This window comes from Betta splendens, chromosome 3 (assembly GCF_900634795.4).
Source record: "Betta splendens chromosome 3, fBetSpl5.4, whole genome shotgun sequence".
In the NCBI taxonomy this organism is placed as follows: Eukaryota; Metazoa; Chordata; class Actinopteri; order Anabantiformes; family Osphronemidae; genus Betta; species Betta splendens.
This window is the reverse complement of record NC_040883.2, coordinates 8,407,080-8,431,516: the sequence shown is the minus strand read 5'-3', so window position 1 is coordinate 8,431,516 and position 24,437 is coordinate 8,407,080. Positions and strand designations below refer to the sequence as shown.

The window sequence follows — 24,437 nt, the reverse complement described above, 5'->3', positions numbered from 1 at the left end:
TCTGCCTCTCCCTGTCTCCTTTTTTAATCTAACTTTGCATGTCAAAACGTCAATTCCATAGCGAGGGGATGTGACAAGCTCGCAGGCCCGGGGGGGACGGCTCCAAATAGAGGGCCCTGGTGCAAATTGATTTAGATTTTCCTCCAAATCAGTCAAAGAGTTTAGCTATAATGCGAGCTGATCAGGGAGCCACTTGGAGCACGACAGGACGAGGCGAGCGGGGCAGTAACTGGGGAGATGAGCCCTGTCGCTCCAGAGATCGGCGGCCGTCGCTGCTGCTCACGCACGCGGGGTCCCGCTCAGGCCCAACATGCGGCTCATGCAGCCGCGCAGGTTCACGCGACCTCCGGCCCAGCTTCAGCGCTGCACCGTCTTTGCTCACTGCATCCTCCAAGGTCACAGTTTCCGAATCACACTTTTCAGCAACTATGCGGCGTTATGTAAACTTTCCTTGAGTTTACGTAACGTGGCAAACTGCACATGAGTTTTAGTAAACGTAGCTCATTGAGGGAAATCCTTTGCAGCTCTGATCATTTTACGCATTTAAGTGGGGCTAAAATGAATGCCATTTTATTTAAGGTGCTCAGTTTTATGCTAAGGGGAAATTTTACAAGTGGTCAAATGATCAGATCCACCTGGCAGTGACTTTTACTTTACTTTTTATGGCAGGTGAAAGATAAAATGTTTTGATTGTTGGTAGATGCAACTGATCAGAATTAATTCCGTAAGACAGTTGTTTTTGTAGTTGGTGTCTTGATAAATGTATTAAATTAGGAACTACAAGTTAATACATGTTAAAGTATTTTTTTCACGATAGTTTCACATTGTATGTACAATGGGAGTCAAGCAAGCACTGGCAGTTGCACACAGGTAATTGCTTTGTCTTTCATTTTGCTCTAAATACACCAGAGCTAAACACACACTGTCATGTGAATTTCGGCTGAACGTTGCTCGGGAAACTCTGGCGCTAACAAGAACACACTGCGCGTTGTCTATCATCCGCACCGGCAAATTTCACTGCACCTCACAGGCTTCGGCAGCCGGCTTCAGCAGCCGAGCCCCGAGGGCGAAATGTGTCAGTCAGTCACCACCTGTGCTTGTTTAAATAAAGCTAAGCTTTTAAACTGCACACACGCAGGTTTTAGCATTATTTAAAGTCGCACCGAACGGGAAGCGCAGTTCAACGCAGCTGACGGTTAGTTTGGTGCGATTTTAAAGCTGAGAAGGCAAAAAAGGGTGAGACTGTATGTGACCAGGTCATGTATTAGTTTGGTTTCAATTACACAGTTCTAAAACTGTTATAGTTTACATACTTGACTGTTAGTTCATAGCAGGACTCTGCATACTTTTTTTATTTGCTTTTAATGATGCATGTGGGTGAATATTTGCTCTATTTCTTATGTGGGAATGCATGTTTCAACAGCTGTGTGTAGTCTCTGTTCCATGTCCATTGACTGTAAAACAACTGCACAATCAAAAAAGAAATTGTGCTGTACTTCCTCTCTAAAGATCTTTAAAGTGAATGTTTAAGCCTCGTTGCCGCGCGCCGTCGCCCAGCTCAAGAAGAGCAGCGCTGGACACGGGGACAAGATGCCCCTGGCCGCGCCGCTCGGCGCATCTCCCTGCAACGGGGTCTGCTCATTTGCAAAGAGCTTGATGGCCTTGAACCCTGAGTGGATGGGAAGTGACAGCATCAAAGCCTGAGCTGAGCCACTCAAACTTCACAGGCCCTCCTGTCACCGAGAGCATCCCACGAGGAGGACGGGAGGCAAAGCAAGCGAGCGGGTGGGAGACAAAGGAGGGTTTTTAAAGGAGGTAATAGCGGATAAGGGTGGTCATTCCATTACTGTAGTGCACAAACCAACCCCTTCCCATTTTCAAGCCACTAAGAGGTAAAAAGCCTTGTGTGATAGCAACATTGATCTTTAAATATATGCACGCTTATCTGTGCATTTTTACAGCTATATATCTCTTACTCCCACCCCTGATCTCACTTTTACACCAGTTTAAGTCTTGTTATTTTTTTATAGACCGGAGTGAGGATCAAAGGCCTGTTTCCCATGGTGTCAGCAATTTTACTCCAGTGCCAAAGATGGGCTTTAAGGTGCCTCGTAATGTGCAAGGAAACAGGACCAAATAGATTGATACACAGGTTTTGACATGCTATTTCAGTGCGCAGGCCTCCTGTAATTGGTCACGTCATCATGCATTAAATTAACGATATATAGAGAAGTGCCCTGAGACGAGTGTCTCGGCTCTTTCCGTCAGCCATCATCGCAAAGTGTATGTGACAGGCCTCTCTAAGAAGAGGAAAAGGAGAGAGGGAGGCAGGGAGGAGGCAAGTGCTTTTTTAAAGTATTACTCTGATGGACATCTGAGCTCAACTCAGTCTCTTTCTCTACTGCCTGACTTTCACTCGAGTCATCCAGAAGCCATCCAGCCAGGAAAGACTTTTCTCACACCTGAGATGCTTCGTAGGATCTTCCTAATTCCCCGTACAGGACAGAAAACCACAGGCGACAAGTAGGCGACAGGCCCAGACGCCAGTGTCAGTCATTTTAAAAATGCATTCACGCCACCTGCTTTGTTAGTTCAGCCTTAACCAGAGAGTTAGAGAGCTGAGAGTTTAAGAGGAGGACATACGGCAACGACGACTGTCCTGGATTACTGGCTTCTCTAAACTCAACACAAAGAACTGCTGTTTAGTCAGTTTAGTCAGATGGACTGGTGACAAATTCTTTGGGTGCCACCAAACAGTTTCACTCAGTCTTATCATTAATATCTGTATGAGATCAAACCACAAAGCAATCACAAGCAAGTCATAATCAAAACTATTTCTGTCCACGATTTTTGCCATGTGATCAAAAATATAGAAGGAATACATTGTACAATATTATTAATAAAGCAGTAACAAAGATAGTTGTTGCTCCAGCGCTCAGCTACAGTAGTTATTTTAATCCTACTGTTTTCTCAGTCTAGATAATGCAAGACACAATGGAAATGAGAATTTATAAACAACCAGAACAACATGTGTTTTTTATGTATTTTTGAGAGATTAGGTAAATATTGTAGTTATATTTCGATCAAAATTGATGTGGACTGGTTTCCTGAGGGCCATGACGGGTTCCCACTGATGCTCTGTGGGAACCAGGATCAGAATGCCTTTACTGAATTATAAGCATTTGGCCGCCACGCCGCTGCAAATTCCAGAAAAGCTAAGAACTTATTGTCACACATGCCGGGCCTCGAGAGCAGCAGTACAGTCTCCTTTCAGCCATGTCTGCTGCTGTCTAATCCTTCTAAATTTCACTGTTCCATAGCGGGGAGGCAGGCACGGAACCAGCGATGACACAGCATCTGCTGGAGTCCGGCTAACGCGCAGATGAGCACCGGCTGAGACACCAGATCACCAAGGTTCTGCTTGGAAGTGACGCGACATAAAATAAGCGCGATGGTAAATGCGCCACGTCCGTCTCCATCTGTTCAGTCCACCAGGTCCCCGCTCCCACCTTTGGGTTCTGTGTGCATACCCGTCCATTTTGGTCACCACTCGCAAAGGGTCATCCAAAGTTCCCCTTTAGACCCTGTTTCAGAAATAAGACATTAGAAGTTAGGTACAAATAAAAGGAGCGACCCAAAGACTCCAGCTGGCTGTCACAGCAATCAGCGGCAACACGTAGAGGTTTCCCAGCATGAGCAGCTTAGAATGACGTGCCGATGTATCAAACGAGGCTTTGATCCAAAGACGAGAATGGAAATTCTATCATTAGCAGCTCTGGGAATTAAGAGTTGGACTTTTCTGAGGTATGTGTAAATGGTGCCCAGATTAGTTTGCACTGGCAAAGAAATGATTAAAAAGTCTCACCTTGAGCCCCTTTCTCACCTGAGACCTGCTACTTCATGTGAATGGCACACGTGTGTGTGTGTGTGTGTGTGTGTGTGTGTGTGTGTGTGTGTGTGTGTGTGTGTGTGTGTGTGTGGGGACCATTATATGTGCACATGTGTATGTGTGTGTGATGGAAACACTGACTCCTCTAATCTTTAAATTACCTCTGAAAAAGAGAGCACTGACCTTTACACAGAAGTTATATAAAGTTCAATTTAACAAGCCTCTCCTCTCTATGATTTATTAAGCTGAAACCTGAAGTGGAGCCCATTGCTTTACTGCTGCGCCACTCGGTTTGTTGCGTGAAGTCAGGGCTAGAGAGAAAAGTCTCACCTGTGGAGAGTTTCACCACTTATTACAGCATTACTCGCATTGGCATGAGTATGCACCCCCCCCCCCCTCCCCTTCCCCCCCCTCCCCCCACGGTGTACATAAACATTTATATATTAACTCGAGTAGCAGCTTAAAAATGACTCACGCATTGAAAAGCAATCATGAAACGTGAGTCACGCTTCTGTCACTTCATTTCCTCCTCCTCGGTCACTCGGCTCACTCCAATGAATAAAAAAAAAAAAAAGAAACTTACCACAGTTTTCCCTCGCCTCGCTCGCTGTGCAGCCGGAGCTGAGAAAAGCAGGTTTATTTTCTTTAAGGTGGGAAGAAAGGAGGGGCCGCTGTAGAGTCAAGTAACGGCAGCGAGACAGAGCAGAGGACAGAGGTAAACAATTGAGATGAGAGGGTGAATGACAGAACGGGAGACGCAGAAGCATGGGGGGGGCGTTTAAAGCAGGAAGCTGGCTAGACAACAGAGGCGGCTTTATTCCACACACACAATGAGGGAAGCGCCACAATGGGAGTCATGCCGAGAGCAGGCCTGCAATACGCGGAGCCACACACAGGATTAAAGCGAGAACACGCTCAGAGATCCTCCCCATGAAAGGAAAGGGAGGGGATGTATCTTACACGCAGGCACCAACAGAGAGGGGGGGGGGGGGGGTGAGGGCACAACATGCTATTTGGCTTTTGATGAAGACGTTGGGTGAGTAGTGTAATGTTTGCACACCCTTTCATAATAGCTGTAGGTGCTTCGCGTCTGCCAAGCACCTTGTTTCTTTGCCATTTGGAGAGATGATCCCCGGCATTAGGCTGAATGGAAGTGTGGGAGCGCACATCACAGGTGCGGCGCCGCTTAAACGAAGCTCACGTCCAAGTCTCGCTGAAGTTCTTCCACGTCCTTTTTCCTTTTCCTCCTACTGCACCCGGGCCCCGAAGCCACGGCTGCCGCTCGGCGCGACCGGAGCTGCCGAGCCACGATTTGCATAGGAAAGCTGTTTGCATATCAAACAGCTGGGACGCACCGCTCGCATCATCTTTCATTGATTTACAGGGAGATGCATGTTGCGCCGACACGCTGGAGTGCGTGTCCCCTTTACCTCCATCTGCCCTTTGTGGGCAAATCTTAAACGATCGCAGCGGCGCCGGCGCCGCGGCAACGCGTATCTGGTGCATATTTTGCATTTGTGCGACGAGAGGGTGTGTGTGAAGGCACGGCAGTGAACCGTCACCACCTCTCCCACTCACACACACACACACACACACACTCGGTCAGCCCACCTCTTGACAGGGTGCAGTGTGGCTGCTAATAAGGGTATTCGTCACGCCAGCGGCTCACGGTGACAGCGCCCCCCTGATCAGCTGCTTCACAATCGTCCCTCAAATATGAACTTATCATTTAATTACACCCGGAGAGGAGCTTGATTGCCTTGTCAAGGTGCGGGTCAGTTAGAAGGAGCGACGCCTCGGCCGCCGCGAACTCGCTGTCCCAGCGAGCACTCGAGCCGTCGCGTGATCAACCGAACCTCAAATCACCTGAAATAAGAGTTCAGTTCTCCTCCTTTTCGCTCCGCACCCTTTCAGCAGGCTTTATTCCAGGGAAGTTGCCTTCAGGGCGCGAGCCTGTTAAGTGTATTTTCCATTGCACCTCGCTGCAGCTTAATGTCCTCATTAGTTTTCATTTAGGAATGCAGTTTTCTATGAATTCGGAGTTCTGGTGGGTAAGCGCTTGCGCTTTCGCATGTTGAAAACTCATTCCTTAGCTTTTCCCTAAATTAGTCCAGTGTCTGAGATAATGAAATCACTCACGACATTAGGAAGTAACTTGGCATTCCTTTTTATTTCCTGTGCACTGCTTAACAGTTCTCCTGGGGGAAACGGGCTCTTGCCAATGAAAGTTCCACCCTGGCACGAGCTAAGCCTTCACAAATGAAGACATATGTCAGTAAGTGAGAGAGGAGAGAGAGAGACAGGGCGAGAGACGCCGGAGCAAAAAGGCCTGGAGAACTTCACAATCCTGCACATACCTCTGTGTTAACAAAAAAGGCCTCATAAATTCAACCTTTCCAATGAGACACAAATGAAATTTGGGGCCTGAAGTTTTGGCCGTTTCTCTCTGGGATGATTGGAATGAATATGGGGTGCTTAAAGTTTAATATCCTATTATACGTGTCTGTTTAACTTGCCTGGTTGCCTGGATTGTCAGCAACGTCTGTCTCTCTGTTTCTTTGTCTCTTGCCCTCGATTTGTCGGTGTTTTCCAGCGCACGCGGGCGTTCGCAGCGACTTCTATGCAGTGCACTGATTGATTTAGAAGAACGCGCCTGCAGCTCGAGATTTGTGTCGCGACGGAACGCCCGGCGCGTGATGTGTTGACCGGCGCGTAATGCATGGCCGCCGAAAAAAAAAAAAAAAAAAGGTGCAAATCCAGGTCCAGGATTGATCTGCACGAACCAACACACTGGATAAAATCGTTCAATACTGTGAGGATCTTGAAGATGTACGTGCAAGTGCAGCATTGTTTAGTTTGAATATGACTTGTCAGGCTCCCAGTGTAACAAGAGATGATACTGAACAGGCATGTGGATGTCAGGGATGTGTCCTTAAGACCATGAGTTCCTTGGTTTCCATTGTACATATGCTGATGCCAGTTGGTTTTATATCTAAGACTCGGTTTGTCATTTTTAACTTTGGCCAAAGCCTTTTTTTTTACGCACCATGACTGTGATAAACCCGGTAATGTGCTGAATGCACCATACACACATTCCACCTCTGCGTCACATTCTGATATGACAAGCATGGAGGAGTAATTGATTACATTAATAGCTAATTGCTGGCTCATAATTGGATCTGACTCAATTAAAAAACCTCTGGGTGATAGTAATGAAACGGGAAGCTGCGGCGGAGCGGGATGCCACGTGTACCCGCGCTCGTGCCACAGGCTGAGGGAAAGTGGGGGGGGGGGGCTCTTGATACACCTGCAACGCTAAATCATAAGCGCCTCACTAGATAGAGGCCGGCCTGGGAATGCTTTGTGCTGTTTTTGCAATTCCTCAATACGGATTTATATCTTTTGCTTTGGGAAAGGTTGCAATATTTCACCGGGTGTGCTGCACTGGGAGTGCACACGCGAGGATATGGTGTGGGGGTTGTGGGAGGACCGAGGCTGCTGAAATACGGTATCAGCATATATTGTAATTTCATTTTGATAAGGCCATGCTTATAGCCGGGTATGGCTCATCTTGAGCTGTGTGAAGTGGGTGTTATTTTACAAATTCTCCCAGCTCAGGGACTCTGAGGTACCATCATTAGCACGGTCGCGCTAAAAGGGGATAGGATCTGCTCAGCACGTGGATGTTCAGATACAGCAACACAACCTGGCTTGAAGTCAGCTCCTTTTTCTGAAATGCAGATTACTCCACGGACTCTGTTCAGTGGGGTTTGTCTGTAAATAGATGCACGTGTGTATCGTGCGTCTTAATCTTTGTGTGGGTGTGTGTACGTAGTTCCTGTTCCCTCTGTACTGTATGTCTCAGTGTGTGTGTGTGTGTGTGTGTGTGTGTGTGCGCGCGCGTTGTGTACGCTACCTTCGCCGCCCTGTCAAATTTCCTTTCAAAGCTGTCTGATCGGGTCGGGCCTTGTCAGCCTGTCACAGAGGCCAGCATTTCATTAGGACTGCCGCTCTTCGTCCGCCCCGCCGAGCACAAGAGCTCAAACACATGTGCAAATTAAATCGACATCCAAACTCACTCACATACACAAAGCAATTTAAATGATATTCATTAGAGCGATGACAAGTCCTGATGAGCCTTTCAGTACTGCGGAGAGAAAGGGAGAGACTGAGAGACAGAGTGAGGGGATGGAGGACTTTTTTTTATGTTTTTCCCCCATCAGCTTTTTGTCAACTGTGTTTCGTGGGCACCCAGGCGTGGCACCCATCAACGTGTCTTGATTTAAATAAAAGAGATAAGAAAATACACATGATAAAAGGGACTTTGGTTGACGCACTCACCTGTCCAGTGCCATTCACTCCTTCTCCAGCCTTTTATCTCTGTCTTTCTTTTCTCAGTTTGTACAGTCTGGTAAAATAAACTTACCTTTATACTGTTCCTCTATTCCACTTGTGACACTTCAAAACTGTGTAAGGTTGTGTCTGTTTTGAGTATCATATTGTTGTGGCCTGGGGCTGGCCAGTTAGCCCTGAGAGAGCTAAGGATCATGGGAGTTTTATGTGTAGATAGTTATGAGCAGTGTAGTTAAGTGGTTTAATTTTTGTGTGTCTGCAGTTACAGATGTCTTCTGTGTTGTTTTTGGTTATGATTAAAATGCTTTGTGTACTTTGTGTTCAGCACCATGAGTGAGAATAGTGTGTGGGGGTGACTCCCCTGGTGCTGGTGTGTTTGACGTGATTTTCATAGGAATTCACAGAGACAGGTAAATCCAATCTGCTTGTTAGTATTCCATGCTCCATTTATGGTTCTGTATGGTGTATTGGAGCACAGGTAACCTCTACACAGACTACAGCTAGTAGGGTAGAAGAGGAATGTTAAAGGTGGAGTCATGAGAGGAAAAGGGTTTGAAGTTCCTGCACAAGCTTTTTTTTCATGCTAATGTAACCATAATTTGTTATAATTACCCCAAATCTGGTTCTAACACTAGTATAGCTGTTCATACCAAGTCTACTCATACTAGTGAGTAAGTCTATCCTTTGAAAGTTTACCAAGCGGGTGTTGATGCTGTTTTACTACCTGTAAACAGGACATAGAATGAAACATATTTTTTCTCTATGAGAACACGGCTCTGAGCCCGCACTGCTAATGACATGACAATGCCCCGCCCAGCCAAAACCTACAATGCTGCATTTACAACAGGGCGTGCCAGAGTGAAGCTGTAGAGTCATATGGAGCCGCTTGCATGCCACCCCCGAGGCATGCTAGAGAATCACTTTTGATTCAGTGAGTTTCAGTAGAAATCTGCCAAAAATGGATTGATTTTTACGCTGGACTCAAGGCTCCTTTCTCCTGCATGGTGGTCGACCCAAGCGGGTCTGGTAAATTTTAGGAAATTTTAATTGGCTGACATTATGCCTGAAAATATTGTATGGATTTACACATTGTATCAACCCATGTATTACGACTTGCAGAAGATGTGTTGTGCTTATGTGTTTATGGCTTCCCTCATCGCATCCACTCAGACCGAGGTGCGTTATTTTGAACTCATTGCAGAACTTCTGGAGCGGAATGGTGTCAGTAAATTCCATACTTTACTAAAATCACCAAATCACCAAATCGTGCTAGGACGGAATTGGATAAACTAGGAAAATGTAAAATAAAGAACAAGTGCACTTCTAACACACCCGTGTGTCCCATGAACCACAGAGTCATAGAAATGTACCAGAATGCCTAAAAAGTAGACTTTGTGTGTTCTGGCACATTTAAAGAGGAAGCTATAGATGTTGTGAAAGAGTGTGGTGCAACTTAGGAATATGTTGTTTATTTTAAGGACTTTAAATAGATTTTCTAATTTGATGTTTAATGTAAACATCTATGGTGTCAGAAATATTTTCTAGTGATCTTGGATCACTTTTGTCCAATGACAAGCTGTGTTTTTGGTGGTGAGCTAAGCTCAGTTGAATTAGACACAGTAAAGTGGTGTAATATAGCTTTACAAATAAGACTGATACACTGGATTGACTGCCCTCTTTACAAAGCCTATCACCTTTCTCACAAACAGCTGCCTGCAGGATCTCTGCTGGCCAATAAGAGGAGTGATGCCCTTTGAGCCAATCAGTACCCCAGACGTTTTTCATGATCTGGTTCATATTGTATTCCAATAGCTTGGAAATATGCTAAATAAATGTGATCATGTGTATCTACATGTTCCACATTCATAAGCAAAATATGCATCAATGGGTAAAGGATTTCATCATAAATAATGCATCTACATATATTAGTATTGTTCATGTATGTTCTCATTCATCTACATAGTTCCCAGTAAAAGTGTGTGCTTTTGGACAGCAAAAGGAAAAGTGCTTTATTCAGCAGAAATGATTGTGGTGAAAACAAAGGGGCTCCAAAAGATTAATTGAATAATATTTAAAGTAATATGAAATAAAAATGAGCCAGTACATGACCTGCTCAGACCACTGGGTCAATTAAAAGAAGTTAGAAGGTATTGGTTTGTGTAAGGGAACTGAGATACAGTTAAAACATAGTTAAAGCTTTCATATACATATCATACATGCATATTTGCACCCAATATTCTTTTGACAGGCTCAGTGAAAACACATTTTTTAAGTTGTTTACTTTCCCATAAAAAAGCCTTCTCATAAATATTATACACATACAGTATATAAAGCCACAGTAAGTCAATGCTGTACTCTCTCTCCTCTCCTCTATTATTTTTTTCTGTCTTTTCAGACACAAGCCAATTAATTCAGGCCTCTCCTCACAGCCCTTAATTAACCCCTTCAGGACTGAAATTATGCTTAACAGTGGTGATTGAGGCCAAGCCTGAAATTAGCCATGCTGCACTGTTGTAATGACAAAATTCACATTCGCCGTTTGAAGTGTGCGCGTGTGTGCCCTTGCCTTTTTGTGTTATTACCTCCCTATTCTCATTACGGCTACACAGAAGGCACGAGTACTTCATTTTGTGGATATACACTGCACTCGTATACACTGGGCAGCACATTTGTACAGTGATATGTTTGCATTGCATTCTGGCCCATCTGAAACCAACAGCCTTTTGTTCATCCACAGGCCAGCCACAAACACACGCCGTCTTTGATGTTGTAATCAATTTGTGTGGCCAGACGTAGTCTGGACGTGTGTGTTAATTAATGTTCTTGTGGGAGGAAATAATTTAACCGCGATAATGAGCCTGAAGAGGAGCAGTGAGAGGGGTGTGATCTCCGGGATTCTAGGCAAACAGAGTAGCTAGTCATGAAAACCATGCAAAATGTAGGTTTAGAAAGCAAAACTGCCTCAGTAATCAAATGAGTTAAAAAATTATCCTAGAATCTTATATAATATTTATGACAATGAAACGCAAGCATGCAATTTTCTCATTTTCTAGTAAATGTAATGCTTTGTTCCTAAGGATGCATTCAAGAATATTTTTCTTTTAATTTCTCTATCATTTATTTTATTCACTGTGTTTAAAAGCTAATTTCCTAATAATTGCTTTACCACATATTGCAGTGTGCCTGTGTCATTGTGTCCCCATACACAGGCATAAGGACACACACATTCAACACGCGTGTCTCTATGTGTGTGTCAGAGTGTGCGACTGGGATTCTATTTGTGTTAGTGAAGTGTCTGAGCCCTGTTTTTAGCGTTTCAAGGAAATTACCCAGCGAGTGTTGCCTCGGCCACAGTAGACATATGGCATATTGATTTCTTGTTGTGAGGAGTGCTGTTCAAGCCCCATTTAAGATTTCCATTGAGCCCACAGCCCTGAGTACAGCAGCCTGCCGTAAATTAGGGAAATTGCACATTCATCAGAAACGTTATTTGAAGATACTCTGGAAACGTGGGACCAGAGAAGATCTATGTTGCTGCAGGCAACAAACAATGATGAACTGACTGACACTTCATCAGCATAGAAGAAACACATTCAAATGCACAACAAAGCTTAAAGACGTTGGGGACATGGTACTGTAGATAACATGGTATGTGGTAAAATAAAAAGAACCTGTAGACGTTCAAATGATCAAAACCGACACTCAAAATTTAAACATTGCAAATGAATAGGACTTTTGATTTTGCTTATTGAAGATATGGAAGTGATATTGTCAAATCTATTCATTTGATATTTATTATATATATCTTAACTACATGATAAAGCATATATTGTCATTTTACTTTTACGTGAACACAAACAGATTTATCACAAGTATCATGTCGTTATTTTTTTCTGAGCTGAACTGACAGCTGTAAAAGCAATAGATGCAGCATATTAATGACAAACTTCTGAAACTCAAGTGGAAGAAATTAGTCACCACAAAGTATTTCCATATGTCATAGTTCTAATTATCACCAGTAGGCTGATATAGACTCTCTTTCCCAATTGACAGCTTGTAGTTACAGTATTTCAGATTTGATTACACACAGCAACATCACCCACATATGCATGTACTGTAATTAGTGTGTTCCATTGGTGGACCCAGAAAAGTATCAGTGATGCAGCTTGAAAATGTGAAATGAAGAGATACACTGTTTGTCAAATTAAACTAAATTTCATATCTCAAGACATTTTACAAATGTTTGCAATAAAGTAATACAACTACAAAGAGATGGAGTGGGGGGGCAGGGAGTGCTCTGTGTGTGTCTTTGTGGAAGCTGTGCGTTTGTACCTTGTGTTATGGGATGTGATTTCATTGTGAGGAGGAGATCCACAGAGCTTGTATTCCCACCCTCCCCCAGCCCCTGCTTTAGATAAAGCTGTCTGGAGCTGCGGTGCACCTTCCTGAAATGCACCTGAGCGGCTTACTGTTGTGGAGCCTCACAGGGGATTGTGATGGTTTTATTGTGTGGGCTACAAGGAAGGTGGGTCTCCCATTCAACATTTAAAAACTCTAGGATCCACCAGTTGTTTCAGTCATGACTGGACACTCTCCAGGGTTGTCTGGCCCCTGACTCAATGTCAGTGTCTACTTCCTGTCTGGTCTACAGCACTGACTATGATGGAGTGTGACTTAAAAAATGTGTTCTTTGCACAAATACAAAATAATTGTTGTGAATGGAGCATACGTATTCACCAATAGCATGTTCTATACTACAACTATTATTATGGCAGTGATCCCCAAGTCAAGGTTAGAGCGTTGTTGAGGTCCGCTACCTCTGATTGACTTTGTGCATGTACAGTACGGTAAATTGTAGCCACAGCAACTGTTATTGTTGATTTTACCAATCATAAATGTAGGCCGAGATATTACCATGCTTGGATAGAGTTGAAGCTATGCTACATGTGCCATGAAACCTGCATTGAATACCTTGGAGGCACCAGCCACTCACATGCATTCAACCTAAATGCAAGAGGTGTGCCATACCTGAAAAGTTTATATATTAGAAATTTAATTTGCTGTATACAGTAGAGAGTTCTGTATTGTGTCTACTGTAGGTATCACTGTAGCTGTGTAAAATTGCAAAAAAGAAACAGAGAAGCAATAGAAAACAGAGAAAGGGAAATCAAAAGGAGTGAGATGGACAGGGGGTGCTCTGTGTGTGTCTTTGTGGAAGCTGTGTGCTTGTACCTTGTGTTATGCCGTGTGATTCCATTGTGAGGAGGAGATCCGCAGAGCTTGTATTCCCACCCTCCCTGCGGCCCCTGCTTTAGATAAAGCTGTCTGGATCTGCAGTGCACCTTCCTGAAATGCACCTGAGCAGCTTACTCTTGCGGAGGCTCTTAGGGGATTGTGATGGTTGTATTGTGTGGGCTACAAGGAAGGTGTGGCATGTTGGCACATCGCACCATCTCCTGAATCACGATTACGATGTTAATGCTCTCTGACATAGCTGGCTTCAGGTAGTGTAGTTGTTCACAGCCTTCTTCAGAGTGACAATTTTAGGCCGTGTACAACACAGGAGGCCCAGGAACAGGAGTATACAACCTTTAGATGTCAGAACATAATAATTCCTGTCCATCACAAAATTAAAACATCAATTGTATATATCATAGGTTGCAGACCAAAGCCTGGAATTTGTATTATTTGTTATCATCTTTTATCAACTATTGTCAAGTTGCTGTGAATGTGATATCACAGTCTCATCTTGAGGGATGTACAGTAAGTTTTAAAAGTTTGACTCCTCTACAATTTGATCATATATTATTTCTTGTCCAGACTCTTCACCAATGTGTACTCAGTTGTGTCATGTTAAACAGGGAACAGATAACAGATGGTGTAGGCGTTCGGCTCAGTCATTATCTACAGGTCACCATTAATAATAATATTTATTATAAATATAGTTATTTAGTTTTAGAGTTTTGTGCACATTCTGATTACAATCAGATTCATAAGACATTTTTTTTCCTGTGTGCGTGTGTCGGTAGCGCATCCTTACGGCGGTACCCATGCACCTACATACATACATGATGTGCAGACATGGAGAGAGAAAATGGCTTTCTCACACTTCAATTTCACGCATATTTTCTTAGAGGCTAATAAGAGCCTTGAATACGGTGCCAGACGTCGGGCTACACTGTTGAAGTCTGACATTTCCACACAAAGTGGCACCTTGTCATTGTGAATGAAGTCGCTCTACCTGGCTATTGAGTTGTGCGTGTGTGTGTGTGTGTGTGTGTGTGTCTGCCTTTAATGCGTTCACATGTGATGAAAAGGAGAGAATTTGGTGCACTGGTCTTTACAATGCAGAGCTGCGTGTGTTGCTTGCAGGATGGTACATCAAGTGGCAGACTGCGATGTAGCAATGATAACACTCAGGCCTGTATGACTTCACTGTTTTTGTGTTGTCTTTTACTTTTTGCAAAGCAGCTGTGCATTAACACACATCTGTGTGTGTGTGAATGCTAAATTTCCTACCTCTACAGTACATCGCCTTAGTGTGACTTTACCTTCCATTTATATGATACTGTCGTGTGACACATCATCATGTGAGACAATATCTATTTAAATACATCTCCGGACTAAATGTGACTAAATAAACCCTTGAAAGGACCTGCATAGCTTGTCAACATTGCTGTCATCTCCAATGAACCCTAAATAGGTGCGTCTGCTGGGTTCCTTACTGGATGTCAGAGGTAATTAAAGAGCTGGAGATATCGAAGGGAAAGTTTGCAGGTGTGTTTAGAACCGTGCGTCTAAGTATATGTTTATGCACGTATGTGCTGATTGTCAACAATATTCTTGCATGTAAAATTTGCAGAGTGTGTTTTCATGCCTCAGACTACGCCACTAGAACAACAACAGAGGCTACTGGAAAACCCAGCAAGGATGGCATCTCTTTGCATGTCTAAATGCGTGTGTGTGTGTGCGAGTGCGTGTCTGTGCGTGTCTGTGCGTGTGTTTGTCTCCCACACGGCCAGCTGCTGCCACTCACTGTAAACTAGTCTGCAGCTCAACACAGGCAGACGTTGACACACTCCCAGTCTAATGTGCTCATTAGGTACTGCACAGCACACACATAATAGATAACCAGGAGACACACACAATGCACACACATTATTGCAAAAAACTGTTTTCTTTTTTTAATGCTGCAGTAGAAAACAAGGTTATATGAAGTCATATAATGGGGGAAGGGGGGGGGGGTTCATTGTCAAGAACAACAACAACAGAAAAAGAAAGAATGAAATGAAAAAGACTAACAGCACAGAATGCATAACAGTATCTGTGCTGTTTACATGCCGATATTTTACACATACGTTTTTTTTTAATTATTTCTCTACACTGGCAGCTGTCAGTTACTTCAGCAAATTAACTGCCAAAACTGTAGCAGAAGTTGTCACTCAGGAGGTTAGAGTAACCATGGTTACCTTTCATAATCCGAAAAAAGATAAAGCTGCTGTGTGGAATCATGACAGATTAATTAAACAAAAAGTAAAAAAAAAAAAAAAAGTAAAAGAATGACCAACAGGCATTCAACAATATGAAACCAAGAGTGCTTATAAATAACAGTTTACATGTGAAATATCTTCATAAAGCAACATCTTTTTGTACAACCTTTAATATCGTTTAAGTGTTCATACACACAGAGTAGTGTCTGGTAAAAAGAGTCTTTAACCCTTTGAGCACGAGTTAGAATAAAAAGAATCACGTCATCTTTTTCTTACCTCCCCTTTTTTTTCTTGTTGTTTGATTAAATAACACATTTATAAAACTATTGTGCAAAACAATTTTATTTATGTCTTCATATACTGTGCACCAGCAGATACCCTTTTTAAATTAAAAATATAGAAATGATGCATAATTTAGACAAGAATTAGTTAATATGTTTTTATGTACATATTTTACATAGACCTGAATTAACATAGGTCCCTGATCGACCAACATAAAAGTTTTTTTTGCTTGATTTTTCTTTTTTTATTTTACCACACAGCTACATTTGCTTGTGTCAAGTTCTGTGAGGAACTTCCAGATAAATATTTAAAGTATGATCAACACCTCACACTGAGTACAGAACCCCCCTTTAGAACTGTTTACATGTCTAGGCTTAGACAAACTATGTTTCTGAAAAATGGGCATTGCGGAAACAATGCAAACTAACTCACCAATTCTCACAATAGTTTCAATAGTTCCCAATTCCAAATCTCGAGACAATGGCTGTTCAGATGTTTGAAGTGCTTTGGCGTACTCAGAGGGTTAAATTTTAAATGCTGATGTCAGCTGAAAAACATTATACAGGAACAAAAATGAAAAAGCTTAAGTGAGCATAAAAGTCGAAAAGAGTAAAATAAAACAAAACATGGAAAGTGCACCAGATTCAGTTATAAAAGGTTTAACTAAACTGTTTTCCTTTACGCATGCAGCTTGTCACACCCCAGTGATCCCAAAATATAAAGGAACATAATTCTATTTATACAGGTTTCAAAATACACATCCTTTTAGTATCTCTTTTTTTAAACCTTCATATACTGTCTCGCCAGTGACAACAATCCCCATCTGCACATTTTCAACAAACTCTCCTCAGATCAGTAAAATCAAGTGTCTTATGTGAGTTTTCCTCACAAAGAAACAAAACAAAAAAACTAAAACCATGTGCCTAAACTCAAAGCAGTAGTTTTATGGCATCTTTGTGCAGTTCCATCACATTAATAATCCTTTCTTGTCTTTGCAAGAAATGTCTATGAAAGGCTGAAGAGAGACAGAACAAGAAAGAGTGAGTCATTACGAAAAAGTGCAGCATTGTCCCCAGCCAGTGCTACTGTTTATCCAGCTCACACACAAACAGGAGATGGTCCTCAGGGGATTTCCCATGGGTCTTGCTCAGATGAAGCTTGACCGCGTGCTTGCTTGCAAAAGTCCGATTACAGAGCTTGCACTGGTACATGGCCCCGCTGTCGTCCTCCTCGTGGGAGGGTGATGGCGATTCATTTAGGGGCCGGGAGGCGGTTAAGGAAGAGGGCAAGGAGATGGGTAGTGAAGAGGGCAGGGATGTGGCTAGAGAGGAGGGTAAATGGTGGCTGGATGAGTGGAGATTAGAAAGCAGTTTTTCAGATAGTCCTTTGGCGTGGCGTTGCTGATGGTGGTGCTGGGATATGTGGCTGAGCAGCTGCTCACCAGAAAGCTTGGACAGGTCTCGCAGGCGAAAGCCCAAATGAGATTCCAGATGGCTGACATAGGTGGACGGTGAACGGATCTGAGAGGCGCAGTCACTGCAGAAAAAAACTGGGTGACCCGAATCCAAGTTTTTCAAGAACTTGGTACCACCGGTTCTCCTTAGCTGGTATTTGACATTAGCCAACCAATGAGATATTGTAGTCATTGAGAGGCCAGTAAAACGGGAAATGTGCATTCTCTCCTGTGGACTGAGGTCTGACATCATGTACTTGCCATCACTTGTTTGTCTTAGACTGGAAGCAAACTGGGCTTGTAAAATGAGGAGGTGTTGAGGATTCCAGTTTGACTGGCGGCCTTTACGTTTCTGGGCTGGTGAAATATCTTCCGTTTCCTCTTGTGTGACACCTTCAATCTCGGAACGTTCAGACTGGCTGGTGGGTGTGGAGGACTTAGAGACAACCTGACTTTCTGTCAGGTTCCTCAGCATGTCAGAAATGTCTGACAGGGCATTTTCCCTCAAAGGAGATGTGGACATGAAGGAAGCCACTGCAGCTGAAGCTTTGGTCATAGTGACAGCAGAGGGGGGAGAAACAGAGGATGGGGTGGAAGTAGTGGATGATAGAGCTGTTGAACCCAATGATCCACTACCATTGTTTTTGTCAGCATGTTTGCCTTTGGTGAGATCGATTGGTTGGTCATTATTTAGATGTTGCTGGTAGAAGTAACGGTCTAAGTGGTCATTACTGGGCTTTTTGGTCTGTGCTGGTGGGGTTGAAGCAGCCACTGCTGCTTTCTCTGCTAGGCTGTTGCTCATCTTGAACAGCATGCTCATGGGGTCAAGGGAGGGCAGGGCAGGCTTAGCAGCCTTGCCCAGGTGGACGTTCATTACTGACTGCAGAGCACTGAGAGGATTGACAAATGGCTGTTCTGGAGGTGGATGATCTGTGATGATCGCTGTACTGCCACATAAGGAGGCGGGCAGTGGAGGTGTCACAGCAGTGGACTCAACTCCATTCTCCACAGACTCATTTATGGATTGATCTCCATTTGAATCTTTGTGACTGGCCCCACTTGCATCCCCTGCTCCCTTTTCCACTGTACTTGTAGCCTCAGGAGTTTTACAGTTTCCAGCTCTATTTTCTTTGGGGGACTCTCCTCGAGCTGAGTCTCCTGCCTCGCTGTTGCAAGGTGAAGGCGTGATACGTCTCACAGGAGATCCCCTTACACCACAACTGGGCTCTCTCATTTTCTCCTCTACCTTGGCAACTTTCTCCGTGACTTTCTTCACCAGCTCTTCCATAGCGTGGAAGTTATTTTTGGGAAGTGGAGATGTTTGGCAACTGGGTGGAGAGATAAGAGGCTGACTCTTTCCAGTTGGAGAGAGGATCTCCCCTCCGGGGAACATATATTTAAGAGGAGAGCTCTTACCAGAGTTGCCTAGAGAGAGCTTCATTATGTTCGGTAGCTGGTAGGCAGCATGTATGCTGGGGTATCCACCCCAACTTGGAGAGCCGTTCTGGGCCTTGTTGATGGCTGAAGTGACTGTGTTCTCCAAGGATTTAAGGATATCAAGGCCCCCTTTGGGACTTTCTTCCAGATCCTCTTCAGTGAGATAACTGTATTTTGAAGAAACATCAAACTTCTCATCCTCTTCCTCACTGCCTGGCTTTTTCTCCTTGTTGATACCGTTACCATTGTTCATGATTGATTCTTTAGTACACTCCTCCTCCTTCTCCTCCTTCTTTATCTCCACAGCCATGGCACTGGGGGAGATACTGCTTGGAGGTGGCACTGGAGCAGGTGGTGGAGAGAAGGTTGTGGCAGCCAGGGGGACAGACTGGACCTTTTCTTCAGCTGCTGCATTTGATATAGACACTGGCGTGGGTGACTCTATAATGGGTTTACCTTTCTTAATAGCTGAGTTGGTGACTTTAATAAAGTGTCCAGTCACCATCATGTGAGCCGTTAGCTCTTGCAGTGTGTCATGGGAGCTGCCACACTCCATACATTTGAGAATCTGTGACTTCCGCGACTCAAACTGCCAGGCATAGCTTGCACCATTCTGGTGTCCGTAGCGGTTGTTAGGTGTGATGTAAGGGTTACTAACCTTTTGGAGTATATCATTAGTGTCATTGAGGGAGGTCGGCTTAGGTGTTGTGCCTCCATTGGAGTCCGGAGAGCTCGGGATGTCTATGTCAATAGGGGCTCTTTTCCGGGCTGTGGAGATGATCTTAGCTGCCACTGGTGTCACAGGCTCTTTCAGAGGCACTTTCTGGTAGTGTTTTGTCTTGATCATATGGACACTTAGGTCCTGAAGGGATTCAAAGGAGTGCCCACAGTACATGCATTTCAAAACTTTCTGTGCATCTTCCTTCCCCTCCATCTCCAGCAGAGAACGCTTTCTGGGCTTAGACCACCGTTTAGCACCTTCACTATCCGTCTCGTGGTTATCATCTCGGTAGTGGCCTGTTTCATTCATGTGCACTGTGAGCTCTACTAGTGTGTCATAAGCGGCACTGCAGTCCTTGCAGCGAAATTTGCTGGCACCGGTGAATATAGAGCCATAGAGCTTGGAGCTCTGGCGGTATAGCTGGACAGTGCTAAAGAGGTTAGGCTCCGTAGATGCTGTGGATACAGCCACTGTGGGATGTTGTACCAGACTCAGTCTGTTGTGGTGGTTCTGTGATGCCTGCTGGAGAGTTTTGGCCATGGCTGTCTGGTGCCAGTCATACCCTCCGCTTCCACAGCTGCTACTGCTGCTACTGCTACTGCTACTGCTGTGACTGCGTGGGGGTTTTTCAGCAGGTGGCTGGCTCAGGTTCAGATTCAGTGTAGACCAATAGGAGTTGGTCAGGAACGAGGTGTAGATGGCCTTCATTTTCTCCAGGCTGTCAGCCACAGACCCTGTAGCTGTTAAGACGGCCTCATCTCCACTTCCTGGGGCAATGGCATGGGAACCAGCCAGTATGGAAGAGGAGGATGACAGGGAAAGGGCATTTGAGGGATCTTTAGAAAGCGCAACATCATCCTCATTTTTTAGTGAGGAGCTCTCAAAGTCAGACATTCTATCGCTGGATTCACTCAGGTGAGACTCACTGTCCATCTCCTGCCCTGAAAAGTCAGCAGCATTGGGGGAGTCGTGGAATCCAGTGGATCCTGGCCTGTCTTTGAGAAGGAAATCCTTGTCCTGACACAAGAATTTGGCAGCCGGTTCCTCCCCTTCCTGAGCTGAGTCATCTCCATCCAGGTCTTCATCCAACAGGGCTGCTTCCTTTTCATCTTCAGGGACGTATGCTGCTCAGAGCGAAGAAGGAAAAAAAAGCAGAGAAGAAAGGAGAGATTTGTTAAAAGCACATTGACAGCATATCTAACACACATTCTCCGGCTCTATCCTTGTTTCTTCACCAAGTGGGAAACTGATTGAAATTCAAGATACTAGCGTTCACACTTTCTCCAGAGGAAACAGTGCAATCATCCAGTGACGTTCACAGACAAAGTATTTCCCGTCATAAACAGCTGGAGTAATTCTGGTCTAACTTCCTTTTTGCATTTACATTGTTTCCACATTAGAATTGAGTTACCATCTCGTCTAGCATTGCTCCTCTTTGTAGGTCTTTGTTCTCTATTGCAGAAAAAACAGAGACAGGCAGCAAGAAAGATGAAGGATGGAAGAAGAAAGAGGGAGGTGGGGGGGGTCGGAAAATGGCTCTTCAAACACAACTTGCCACCTTATTCTTCTCAAGGGGCAACAGCTTGAAATTAAAACTAAATTTGAAATTAATGAAGCACATTCTGGCGGTGGCATTCGTTTCTGAAGTAATAAATTACTTGTATCAACCTCGGAGACAGCGGTTCCTGTCTGTCAATTAATATGTCTTACGCTTCTTCTGCAGACTCTAATGCATTCCCTAACAGACACACTCGCCATTTAAATTAAGCATGCATTTTCACTCATTACACTGCTCAGCCCTCGCCCCCTCGTAAATAAAAATGAATGTATGTACATTTGCCTGCAACAAATCTCTCCCTGCAAAACCCATTTGCTTCAATTACCAAAGATTAGAAAAAAGTTTAGAGTTATTATTTACAGTTTAGCTTCAGGGACAGGGCTCGGAGCTTTCAATTTATATTCAAATCCCTCCAGTTTAAGGATGATACAATGGAAATCATAGAGAAAAGATGTATCAAGACAAATCACAGTCTTGCCTCTTTGTACGTCTATGAATGTTTTCTTTTGTTAGTAAGTCGATCAAAAGGATACAACAACACCAGATGAAAGAGGCTGCATGTTCACACTGTGCTGAGGATTTTGATCATCACACAGGCGCACGCACACACAAACCTCTCTTTTGTGTAGCATGTGTGTAGCATTCCGTTTCGTAGCGGGCCCTCGTTTACTGAAAGCATGTAAACAGAGTGAGACGGTCAAGGGGACGGGTGTGGCACAAAAGTGCATATTAAGTTTGTGATAAAATACACCTTTAATAAAAGTACACACAAGGCAACATGGTTCTAAAACAACGATCCAAAAGTGAGGACTTTATGAGCTTCCACACGCTGCCAGCCATAGCATGCAACACCACCTCCGGTGTTGCCAACTCCTGCCTCTCACTAAGGAGTTGCGTGTGTGTGTGTGTGTGTGTGTGTGTGTATGTGTGTGTGTGTGTGTGTGTGTGTGTGTGTGTGTGTGTGTGTGTGTGTGTGTGTGTGTGTGTGTGTGTGTGTGTGTGTGTGTGTGTGCGCGCGCCAGTGCTGCATCTGTAGCAACACAGAAAGAAGCCTCTGTCATTGTCAGGCCACTGGTTGCCATCGGCAATGATACGACACCGCCGTGGGATAAACAGATGCACAGAGACACAGATATCCCAGAGCCCATCACAAACAAAACACACACACACACACACGCACGCACACATGCACGGCAGTTATACTGTAACTGCTGTAGTCTAACAACTCTTTGCCTTCAGGCAATCTCAGGAGCTTTTCTGTTGAATGCAGTCTGTTCAACAGCGTTCAACAAAAAAGCATCCATATGAAACACTTCAACTACATTATCCTGTATTGAATCTTGTCATATGCAGTGTAAAATGAAATTAAATAAACGGTCACCTGACCCACACTGCTTGAGCTACTGTGGTTTCTTTTATTTTGCTTATCTACATCTGTCCCAAAGCGTTGATGATCCATTTCAGTTGCACAGCTTCCGTATCTCTTCCTGTCGCATTCTCTCTCTCTCTCCTCTCTCTCTCTCTCTCTCCTCTATCTCTCCATCTCTCTCTCTCTCTCTCTCCCACTCTATCTCAGAGACACATCCACCCACTCGCACATACGTGCAGCCAAGGAGACCTACATGTACACGCCATCTGTTCTGAATCAGCCAAAACGACAGCTGTTTAAGAGAACAATGATGCTCTGGCTGAGGAAGCAGCCGAACAGAGCAGCAGAGTGCTCTCAAGGCCAAACATCAATGCGAGATCCCCTTTAAAACACAACATACGCGCTCCGCTTCAAATTGGCTTCCTTTGTGTGATAAGAACATGGTGCGCAGCCTATTTGTATACCTGCAAGAGTGTGATATGTACGAAGACACAGGCAGGGGATTGGATAGAAAACAACACCTGCCAGCAAAACCGGTATGATCTAAATGGAACCTTAGTGTGTAGGCTACATCCACCTACATGGAGCATGAACCACACCACCTAATTTCTAGTGTTTAGTGGAGGATTTTAAAATCCGGGAACATTTGGCATAAAATAGATGCAGTATTACAATACATTCATAAAATAACCTGCTGTTTGCTGTCATCAGTATCATTCTAAAATTAAATAATATTTTCCACATAAACACTGATTTGTACTATGTGTAATTTGTAATGTGAATATTCACAGTAATCTCAATATTAACATCACCAGGTGGCGTTACTGTTGTGGTGGACACACACCAGCACAGTGGCTCTTGGTCTGCAGCTCTTTCTTTTAAGGAGCTAAATGATAGAAGCATACTATAGCGAGCTGGCTGTCACATGTGAGGCGTTTGGGTGCACTGCTGAGTGTAGGTCAGTCCAATTGCACATTTTTTAAACAGACAATAGAGGCATAAATATTCGCTGAATTTTTGATTAGCAGCAGTGTATGGAGCCCAAGTTTGAAGAAGGAAAATGACTTGGAAAAAAATTAAAACTGGGGACACACACACACGCACACACATGCAGAGATGAACCCCCAAGACCACTGGCTCACGTCCAGGTTGTACGGTTCAAAGCAATCTGACCTAGGACACTCAGATTAATATGGAGAAACACATCAGCACACATACACACACACAAAACCACTTGGGTAAAGGCATCCTGGGCCAAACACACCGGCTATGCAGGTGCTCTTTTAATTAGTGTGTGTGGGGGGGGTGAACTGTCAGCAGGGCAGTGGAGGTGGTTTGATCTCATTTTCAGGAGAACTGGCTGGAGGAGAGTGTGGATTCTGAAACGCTGGCAAAGCAAGCAAGCACCACAGTCATTTCTGAGAGGTAATAGGAAATTATTCTTGACATTTGAACAAATCCCTACTATAATAGCAAACATCTCTTATTATAAGGAGTCAAATGGAAGTAGTTTTTGGATTTAGACTAATTTGAATTCCACTTTATGTAAGAATGTGTCTCTATTTGTGTCTGTGCATAACGTGAGGAAATGCTTATGCACTCTGCAGATGTTACGATGTTAGGAAACAGTTTATCATGCTTATATAACCACTTAACAGCCCTATCAGACACACAGGCACTCTGTTTACTCTTGTGCTCAGACCATGCACTTTCAGGGAGTTGTGTGTGTATGTGTGTGTGTGTGTGTTTGCGTGTGTGATTGTGTCTTACACAGAAACAGTGAAGCAGACTGTCTACATCAGTTTTATGTAGACAGCAGAGTTTTTTGTTAAGACAAAACTGGGGAGAAGTCCACAGGCCCAGGATGAAAGCAACCCACACCCCG

The 24,437-nt window shown here is 44.1% G+C and overlaps 1 protein-coding gene and 1 long non-coding RNA gene across 3 annotated transcripts in view; one reads left to right on the top strand and one right to left on the bottom strand.

The window, feature by feature from the left end:
- LOC121202103 (uncharacterized) overlaps positions 1-24,437 on the top strand; it is a 128,102-nt gene that overhangs the window by 65,083 nt on the left and 38,582 nt on the right. The window lies entirely within an intron of this gene.
- The window catches only part of tshz3b (teashirt zinc finger homeobox 3b), a 31,928-nt gene continuing 22,891 nt past the window's right edge, over positions 15,401-24,437 (bottom strand). The window contains exon 3 of the mRNA XM_029145500.3: positions 15,401-20,749. Coding sequence (XP_029001333.1) covers positions 17,097-20,749 — 3,653 coding nt within the window. The 3' untranslated portion in view covers positions 15,401-17,096. The remainder of the gene's footprint in view (positions 20,750-24,437) is intronic.